Source organism: Hippocampus comes, unplaced genomic scaffold, assembly GCF_001891065.2.
Source record: "Hippocampus comes isolate QL1 unplaced genomic scaffold, H_comes_QL1_v1.1 scaffold538, whole genome shotgun sequence".
Taxonomy (NCBI): Eukaryota; Metazoa; Chordata; class Actinopteri; order Syngnathiformes; family Syngnathidae; genus Hippocampus; species Hippocampus comes.
Window position 1 is genome coordinate 16,077 of NW_017806079.1, and position 10,787 is coordinate 26,863.

The following is a 10,787-nucleotide window of genomic DNA, read 5'->3' on the forward strand; positions in this document are numbered from 1 at the left end:
GCATTCTTATACCCCTTTCCCACTGAAATTAGCGGGTAGTAGTGATCCGTGGCGACATGCAACCAATTGGAAATATGTCCCTTTCCCATTGACCGACAGAAGGCGATTCTGCGTCCCCCCCACCTCCCCTTCCACCACTTTGCGTCTGGTTACATCACCACGCTGTGATTGCGTCGATGATAGTGCGACAGATTTCTTGGTGGTAAACAAAGCAACATGGAAGTGAGTGTTCTTTCTTTTATCATGCTTTTTGCTGTCGTCAAAATGGTCGAAAAGCAGCGGAGGATCAACTCTTTGTTACTACTGAGACAACAGCTTAAAGGGCGATCTCCTAGCTTTGTTGTGGGGGCGTGCTATATTCGAGGCCGATGGTGCACGATGTTATGACGCATCACGTACCGCCCTATATCATAACATAATTACCGGGAAGTCCCGTGTTAGGCTTTAACACTTCAAGCAGAGGCGATCCAAGGCGATCACAACCTGCCTCCGATGGCGTGCTGGTGGGTACGGATCGACATGGATCGACAATCCTTTTCCACTGCCCAAAAAAGCGCGTTTACCCGTGATTTGGCGGCAGTGGAAATGGGTATTATATTACAAATGTGAGCATATCTTCATTAAAAGCATTATATTTCTATTCAAAGCATAAGCATTCTTCATTTCAAGCATAATCAATTAATCATTAATAATATGCAAATGTATGATAACTAAAAACAATCAACCTAACAGTACGACACGATTACATTCTGGGCGATAGACCGCACAGGATCAAATTGGATATTTTCCCGCGGCACACCTGGCAATGTCTCGAGGCACACTGGGTTTGAAAATCACTGTCATCGTATGAGTGGAGGTCAAAAGAAAGCAAAGACGCCCAACAAAGTTTCTGGTGCAAAGCAATTTGGCGAAAGCTATGTTTGTTTTGATTTACTTTTACGGGAGATGCACCGGCACCAACGCCGTTGTGCTTGGTATGTGGTGAAAAGCTCTCCAAGAGCACTGTGGTCCCAAGTAAGATTAAACACCATCTCCAAACAAAACACCCTTCACTTCGAAACAGAATTGTGGAGTATTTTGTTCGCCTGCGTGAACACATGGAGAAACAAGCAATGTGCATGAGAAAAACTGCAAAGGTAAATGAGAAAGCCCTTATAACAATACAACATTTAAATTGTTAACGTAATTTTTTTTTGTTTTTTACATTTTCAACAAGTGGTGTGATGCAGGATTATTTTCAATGAGAGAATTGTGCCTTGGCTCGAAAAATATTGAAAAACACTGGACTAGCATCTTCTACTGGGTCCGGATTTTGTCCTGGGTCCAGTTCAGAGTCAGCATTTTTCCTCTTCAAAAACATATCCATCACTTTCACCGTCATCCAGCATCCATGCACCACTAATTCGCTTATCTCGAAGCACAAGGCCGTTAGCTAGCTGCTGCTACTACCTGCCCGTATGGAAGAGTACCACATGATTAGTCTGCCAGAAGATCGACTGCACAGGCATACAAATTGGATAATTTCAGATGGCATACCCTGCATGTGCCGGCACAGTGTTTGAAAACACTGGTTTAGTCAGTAGTTAACTATGCTTGTGGTATTATCTTTGTTTCATAATGGCTGAGCAGAGCTCACAAAGTAGTTGTCTGAGTGTGTGTTGGTGAATGCACTTTACGAATGCACGATTAGTGTCGGGCAGAAACCTTTTCGGTTACAATTAGTTCCTGCTAATAATCACCACTCGATGGCATAGGAACACTAACAGGGAAAACAACTCAATGGGGAATATGAAGAGAGTTTCAGGCTCTTTACATTATAGGCGCATCGGCTGTCAGCTTTTGAGAAAATGGAATGCTTTGAGGTGTGCCTGACAGTTCGGAAAATATGGTACATATGTACCGCATGCAATGCAGACAGTGAACATGCATTTTCTCATGTGAGAAAGAAACACAGAATACACGAAGTCTTTGAGAATGGACACTGCGACAAATTATCTCCAAGTCAAGCCGAACTGTGAAGTGAAATGCTATGAAGTGCCACGTCGACTCACAACAAAGAATACAATTGAATTAACGACTGAAATTCTGACAAATAACTGAAAATCTTATTTCATAATGTGCTCTGTTCTCTCCTGATCATATTTTGACAATAAAATACCAAAATAGTCATTTGTGTTTCAAAAAAAACATTTCATTTTGTTTATATAGCACAGGATACGAATGTTGTAAGACCATTTAACGGTCTGTCAGGATAAACAGTCACTTTTGTAAGATTACCACAGTTTTGTTCCCCATATGCTTCTCAGAATTTGCAGGAAAAAAAATCACATGAACATCAATGAAAATATGGTATTTTCAAAATGATATGCCTTGATTTCTTTTCGCTTGCTGTCAGCTCATTTTCCTCTTGATAACACACCGTACATTTTAAATGGGGTTTAGGTTGGATGAGTTGGCTGGCCAGTCACGATCCCGTTTTATCGAGTCCCACGCTATCCACAGTTTGATCATTCATAGGTGGGGGGGTTCCAACTCTGAAAGTTTTTGCCGTACGGCAGCAACTCTTAACCAGTGTTCTTCTGTCATCAAAATGTCTTTGTTCTAAAATATGTTCCAGATTACTTTTGCCCTCCTGGCTGGACTCGTCTTAATTCCCGCTGTTTGTTGTTTCAAAATGAGAGACTACAATTTATTCTTGCTGAGGTACAATATTGATGCCCCACCACACATTGTAGTCTCTTGCACATGAAATGAAAGCAAAAAAAAAAAGTATGTTTCTACTTTTGACGTCATTTATTTTTTTCCCCCCAATATTTTCCTCCAACTAGACTGTCTGCAATGTTCTTGGAGGAAATCTGGTTTCAATCCACAACGCGCTGGAGAATGAAGTAGTTCGACACTTGATTCTGGAAGAGACTGGAACTTTTACCCCCACTTGGATTGGCCTCCATGACAAGATTGAGGTAAAATATTTGGTACTGTAGATGTTGTAGCTCAGCAATACAGTACTTGGTGCTCAGAATTGTTTTTGATTCGTTAATTCACTGCGAATTTAGGCACTCAAATCAGTCTGAATCTCAGTGCACCTGCATTTTCATTCATCTACTCCAGGGGTGCCCAAACTTTTTGGACTGAAGATCGACTTTTCGATCAACCAACCTCCCGGGATCGCCCCTTACCGCGCACGCGCGCGCGCGCGCACACACACACACACACACACACACACACACACACACACACACACACACGCCATGATGAGAAGCCTGACACGGAAGCAAGCGATGCACTTTTGCAGCCTGTTGACTATCGTAGCTCACACCTCCCGTTTTAAAGTGCTTCCCTCAGCCCTCTAGATTCCTATTCTTTGCCCGTGCCCTCGGTGAATTGTACACGAAGCAAACTCTGAATGAGAATAATGACGATAAAAGATATAGCACAACAGCTCTGATCACAAGCTGCATTTGCAGACTGCTGAGCGCTAACAACTTCTGGTGACGTCGGTCACGCGCCACCTTAGGTTAAAGATTTACCTGCTTTATTTTATTTTATTTTTTTCAATATTTTTGGGTGAAAATGAGACTGATAGGATGATTAGGGTGCAGTGTACATTAACACAAAAAAATATATTACTAACGTACAAAGACACACAAATGTTTTGTTTCGGGTTTTTTTCTCCTCTACACCTTTCGGATCTACTTGGGACCAGTCCTAGATCTCCCGGTCGATCAGGATCGACGTAATGGGCACCCCTAAGCTACTCCAGTGGTTCTTGAACATTAAACATCAAGTATACCCCTCAAAATACCCAGCTCCCCATGTACCACCATCATGACAAACATTAATTAATTCAGTAGGGTAGTAGGCCCAAGTGAGAATCAAAACCAAGCCAACGCATAATTAATCTTCATTAATATTTTTGTATGGAATGCAAGACATGGTAGGATAATCGGTATTCAGTTCATATTACACTCAAGTACTGTACTGGTTCTCAAACCTTAATTCAAATGTATTCCATAATATAATGAAAAAAGTATCGTAATTTTAAAAAGACATCTGAAGAGGCTACACGTAAACATCCTCACTCCATCCAAAACTTCAATTACCGTTTTCTAAAAAAGAAATAAATGTGAGAAGCCTTTCCCACACAGCTCTGGCAAAAAAAAAAAAAAAGATACACAATTGTTCCCCAACTGGACGGGGCTTTCCAGCTGTGTGTTTCCTTCCATAATTGTGTTTTGAGATACCCTAGTATCTCAAAACATCATCGTTGATGAAAACAACTTCGTCCGGGATGACCAAGAAATACGATTGTGGGTCAGCGAGTGATGGATCCACTGGAGGTTCAAGGGGCACATGCCCACTGCAGTGATGGAGGATACGTGTTCAATGGAAAGCGGCATGAATTGGAGACAAAAGGAAAGTCACACTTGTTCTGACGCAAGTTATCATCAAAAGCTGAGGAAAGACCGAAGGCAAGGACAGCATCTTCAATCAGTGTGCCTTGCAGGCTAACACCAGCAACACGCTGGCACACCTCACGTTGGTTTGTGTTGGATCAAGACGGCACAGAAAAGTGTCATCACTTGGCAGGCGACTTCTTGAGGGCGGATCAAGGGTTTCCTGTTTCGGATTCGCCGGGTGTAACCCCACTTTGAAGTGTTTCAAGTGGCAGTAATTGTAATTGTTGCATCACTCCTGAGCTGGGCAATGTTAGCATTCAGAGTGTGGACATCAGCGTCCTTAATGGAACCCACCAAAAAGTGAAAGACCTCGAAGTAGGATTTCTTCTCCCAAGAAATGTTCATGTTTGTTTGTATATGTAATGTTTGCATACAGTTAAACGTGAACTGGGTTTTCACGGCTGTTCCACAGTATGTTAGCACCCTCTGTTGGTGAAGATCTGAGACTACAGGCAGTTGACAACAGACCAGTCACATGATCTGTCTGATCATTGATGTTGTTGCAAGCTAGAAACGTCGCAGTTACCAGCATATTTAAAATACGTAAACAGTACTAATACATATTTGAGACAAAGATTACAATGGTACACGTATTTACTAATCTTTCATAATAAACCTGATTCAGTCATCAACATTCATCAAATTTGCTTTCTGAGAGAGGCTAAGAGGCTTATGTTGGTTGTGTAAGAGGCGGCTCTAACTCTACTCGTGGGCTGGAGGCGCTGACGGTGTGGCTAAGGTTTTTAAATAGGAGGAAAAACATGGTTACGGCTAGAGCTATGATGTTCATTTTGTCTTCTTATTTGTTTTTTTGTTTTTTATCAGACTTTTATCTTTTTTTAGTGACGTAAAAGCTGTCAGTGTCATTGCTTCCTTGTGACGTGCATAAAAAGTAGCTGACCGGGTCGGGAAACCTTCAAAATCAGGGTGCCCAGTCAAGGTTGCGAACCAACTCCACGCCGCCACCATCGTTACAGCAATGTATCCCTGTTGATGGTGCCATCGCCGTGGAGGAACGAGCATCCTCCCACACACCTTGGACACATTAATTTTGAAGGCGGCAAAGATGATTGGATCACATTTTCACCAACCAAAAAAAGTTATCGCAAACACCACACTAAGATACAGTACGACAAAACAGTCAACAGACGGGTGATGATACGGAGCCAATCAGCTAGTGGGATAAATCCACTCGTGCCTCTCAATGGTTAATGTCGTGCCGGGAACCAATCACGCGCTTTGCTTAGGTAGGCACGTACAAAGACTCGTCAGCTCTTTGTTCGACATGTCGGGAAACCCTCTCTCTTCTGCAAAAACATGACGCGTCTTTTCACAATATGAGTGCGGATATGGCTGTATTATAAAAAAATGTACTCAATTTGGGGAAAACAACTGAAGCCGCAAAACTTAAAGCGCGAAGTGACGAGGGATCACTGTAAATGAAGCATTTCCAACATAGAAACAGAGGTGTGTGGGTCAAAATTAATACATAATACAATACAAATAATTATACTTATCCAAAATGGTTTCAAAAAGGAATGATTCTGATATGGTTCATTTTTAACGTGACATTTATGGGAAGGTCTTGGTCCACTCACTTATGCATCAAGGGTAAAAATCATAATTAGATTTTTTTAATGAGGCAGAATGGCTCAGTGGTAGACCGGTCGTCTTCCAAACCAAAGGGTGTGAGTTAGATCCCCAGCAATTTTGACCTAGAAGTGTCCTTGAGCAAGATCCTGAACCCACCTGTTGCTCCTAAGCTGTGTCATGAGTAGGTGAATGAGGAAGCAGTGTTCAAGTACTTTGACGACCTAATGTAGAAAAGTGCGATACAAGTGAAAACCCATTAACCAAGCCCAACTTTCTCAGATGATGTTTTTCTTTTCCCTCCGATCTCAAAATAAGTAAGACAAGAAAGAATGAAACATCAGCAAGTGTTAGGATCCCATTAAAAGACAAGAGACAGAGAAATAAAACAGTCATTTGGTGAAAGTCGAAGAGTTTTACCTTTGGATATGTCACTAAAATGTGACTTCTTCAAACAGGATGGAGACTTTGTTTGGACAGATGGATCACCCTTTGATTTCGAGGACTGGGCTAATAATCGGCCAAGAGTGGATACAAATGATGACTGTGCAGAGATAAACTTTCAAGGTATGAATGCAGTTTCACCATCCTTAACCCCTGGGGCATCTCAAGGGTTGTGGAGTAAACTTGGCAAACCATCTGTTGAGTCGTACTTATGGCTGTGTTAAGCATACTCGTTAGATTTTTGTTGTTGTTTTTTGTTTTTTTTACACAACCCAACCTGGCTCATTGTTAGACCCATAACAACGTACTTCACAACGAAAATGCTTTTATTCACCAATCTCCGGTGAGTGACATCATTTCAAGAAAGCCGAGCTGCCAGTCCGCCATTCTACTGCACTGTCTAGCTACTCATTGCTATTGCTACAGCATTATTCGACTAAATGCCTTGGCGCTGTTTACCGATGCACTAGTCACACTCAGGCTAACAGTTTGAGGAGCCAAAAGAAAAGAACAGGGCAAGTAAATGAACCAGAAAATTGGAACAATAGCGTTTCATTCACGCAAATCGAATTCATTCAATCATATGCAGCCACAAGTTTGATGACAATACCACAAAGTCGGTCATTGAATATTGGCCTGCTGCGTCCTGGTGCCAAGTGGACATATAGACAAACTTATGTTTGAACACGGTGTTTGTTTTGGACAACTCTTGACGAGCACAGAGGTCCGAACAGAAACAGACACAGAAGACTCGAGTTCTGATCCTTCCAATCCCGCCCTTCCATGTCACACTGTCATTCCTCACACGAGCGTGAAAGTCCCCCAGCAGAATGATGGAGTCCCCAAGAGGACTCCATCTCTGTGCTGTTAGCACCATACATACAACAGTCAGGACTTACTCACCCCCACCCTCCCCCCGCAAAGGCAAGGTGGGGTTACCCTCTCATCAGTCGGGGTGAACCCCAATGCGCAGGCACAGAGCCAGGCCCCACTCAGTATGTCCACTCCTGCTCGGCATCTCTCATCGTGGGCAACTCTGAAGTGGAAGAGAGTCCAACCCCTCTCAATAGGAATAGTCCCAGAGTCCAAGTTGTGTGTCAAGCTGAGCATGACTTTGTCTAGACACAACTTCTTGACCTCGTACACCAGTTGGCTGCCGGAGAGGTGATATTCTACGTCCTAATCGCCAGCTTCTTTAACTGGGAATCAACCTCAGCCTTGGGCCGACACCCAGCTCACATTGCACCTGACCCCTATGGCCCCAGTCGCAGGTGGTGAGCCCGTGAGGAGTGTGATCCACATTTTGCTTTTGGCTCAGGCCAGCCGAGCCTCCTGGGTGCAAATCTGACCATGTGACAGCAATGGCTGGGGTGCTGTGTAATCCACTGTCGAGATCAAACTATCTGCTGTAAAAGTAAATAAGTAGAAAATCCACACAGATTCTGAAACAGAACATACAGTGTATGCCCCAGTGATAAATAAAGTGTAATAAAATAATAAAGTTCATAAAATAATTAGCCTCCATCCTTTCCTTTTAAAGCACTTCCGTCCTGACATTTCACCTGTCTGCCCCGCCCCCCCCAAAAAAAAGAATCCGTGCATGAGGCCGTGGGAGATTAATGAGATTAAAGGCAGAGGTTTCATGTTCCGCTTGAGAAAGACCAGTTTGTCAAAGTTGGCACTGGCCAGAGTGGTCCTCTGGCTGGAAGATGTTGCCGATGTTGAAAAAAAAAATTCTCCACAGCAGCAGAGTTTGGAAGTCGGGTGTTGTATTTTATAAATTAGTCTACCCATGCCTCCCTATGTTCCACTGGCGCAGACGTGTGGTTGAGTGACCAGTGGCGTTTGAAGCATTTTGTCCTTCGCCCATTTCGCCCGAGTAGGTTGAAATGAACTTTTGGTCACTTTGCATCGGCATCGAAAACACAAATGCACGTGAATAATACAGACATTGACAACTAAATCACACACACACACACACACACACACGCACACACGCACACACACACACACACACACACACGCACACACGCACACACACACACACACACACACACATATGGAGTGGGATGGGACCGAGAGGCATAAAACACAGCCAGCTTTTTTACCCGGCTAGAAATTGTTTTCAACTGTTTAAGTGTCATCCAATATAGCTAACAGAACCGCCGTTGGTCACAAGACTGACTGGCGATGTTTAAAATTTTTGGATGGAGGATGAGTGCTCCTTCACTTGTCTGCCTGAAGCCAAGTGAAGTCAATCCCACAAACAAACACGGTGAACACGCACGAGACAAGCGGCACGCTGTGATATTTCACATTCAGTCTGACGTAGTGTATTGGCGGATTATATACGCAAGACAGGCTGGGTGTGTTTCTGTCCTTCGTGAGTGACATGGGCGTCCGTAGGTATTTGACCCAGTTAGGGACAATTACAAGGACAGATGAAAAACTACTTCCGTCCACCCCATCTCCACTATATACAGTGGTAATGGTGCACTGGTCCTCCCTCCTGAGAGAGGGTGGACCAGGATTTCTCCCAAGCGGTCGGGAAGACGGCTTTCATGGCCTCATCGAACTCCTCCCACACGCGAGTTTTTGACTCAGTGCCCACCATTCCGCATGGCCAGCAGGTCAGACAGGCCCGATCTGAGTCTTTCTTCATTTTTTGCAACGGGTCACAACTCAAGGTTCCACTGTACTGTTGTGTCCCAATTACAGAACGCTGTTAATCCCCAATCCTGCAAATATCTCAGATTGTCTGGTTGTCTCTGGTTGATTCATAGCAAATGTCATCAACAAAACTTTGGTTGTATCATATTTAAACCTTTATGTTGATCTCTTTACTTACAGGTCAATTCTGGAGTGATGCTGGATGCAATGGTCGAAGACGTTTCGTTTGTGCCAAAAAGTTGAAACATTACTGATCGAATCAGACCTCCAATCGCATTGTACAGAAATGTAATTTCCACTATTTTGACGACTCTTGGTAAAAAGCCAACAATTGCTCACAAATTTTCAGTTGTTATTCATCGTCAAAAATACTTGGACACTGCAATTAATAAAGGGGTACCTTTGAGCATGTGTTTGGGTGTTCTTGCTTCTTCATTCAAGAACTTGATTGCAGAGTGAGAAAGTAACATTCTAGACTTTAAGATGGGATCCCTAATATCCATGCATTCTTGTTTCACACACACATACGGAAGATATTTAGTACCGTCTCAATATACTCTCACTTTCATCTACACCAGTGTTTTTCAAACAGCACAGTGTTTGAAACCGCTCGATATTGTCAGGTGTACCGTGGGAAAATATCCAATATGTATGTATGCCTGTGCGGTCTATCACCTGGAAGAGTAATCATGTAGTACTCTTCCATACCGGTAGGTAGCAGCAGCAGCTAGCTTCCTGCCTTGTACTTTGAGACAAGCGAAGTCTATGGCACGAGGCAATACAGCGAAAGCTATCGTTCATTTGGATTTACTTTTACCGGAGATGCAACGGCACTGACTCCGTTGTGGTTGGTATGTGGTGAAAAGCTCTCCAACAGCGCTATGGTCCCAAGTATGCTTAAACTCCATCTCCAAACAAAACACCCTACACTATCTACAAACAAAACTGTGGAGTATTTTGTCCGTCTGCGTGAATACACGGAGAAAGGAGCAACGTTCATGAGAAAAACCGCAAAGGTCAACGAGAGAGCACTGAAAGCAAGTTACTACGTCGCTGAACTTGTGGTTTCATCATAAAAGTCCCAGTGGCAAAGCAATTAATACTTCCCACCTGCAAAGCCATTGTAAAGGACATGTTCAGACCCGAAGCGGCGAAAGAAATAGCCTGACTTCTGTAAAAACTAAAAACAGAAAGACTGAGAGCTGTGGAGGAAGAGCTTAGTGTGTCTTCGATTGATTACTGCCAGGCTATCAGATCTGTGTTCATCCAAACCATTTATCACACTGAGTGAGAATAAATATGAAAGATTATAAAATATTTGATTGATGTTTATTTGATTCCTATTCAAGGCGTTATAATACAACGTTATTCTTGTTTAAAAAAAAACGCGATAATAACAAAATAACAATTTAATTGTTAAAATAAGCTTTTTTCAAATTTTCAGGTAGTTGTCCAAATTAAAAACTTTGTTAATGGTGTGTAAAAAGGCAAAACAAATTACAATCTGTACACTTAAATAAATTCATTTGGCAAAGATCATGACACAGAAAGTATCCTAACTGCAAATATTGTTGTTATTTTTGCTCCCAGTGATGGGACTTGATGTCACTGAAGGATGTGTAA

The 10,787-nt window shown here is 42.7% G+C and overlaps 1 protein-coding gene across 1 annotated transcript in view; it reads left to right on the top strand.

The window, feature by feature from the left end:
• LOC109530799 (galactose-specific lectin nattectin-like) overlaps positions 1 to 9,575 on the top strand; it is a 19,797-nt gene extending 10,222 nt beyond the window's left edge. The window contains exons 4-7 of the mRNA XM_019894702.1: positions 2,618 to 2,703; positions 2,829 to 2,963; positions 6,509 to 6,617; positions 9,345 to 9,575. Coding sequence (XP_019750261.1) covers positions 2,618 to 2,703; positions 2,829 to 2,963; positions 6,509 to 6,617; positions 9,345 to 9,418 — 404 coding nt within the window. The 3' untranslated portion in view covers positions 9,419 to 9,575. The remainder of the gene's footprint in view (positions 1 to 2,617; positions 2,704 to 2,828; positions 2,964 to 6,508; positions 6,618 to 9,344) is intronic.
• Positions 9,576 to 10,787: the final 1,212 nt, after the last annotated feature.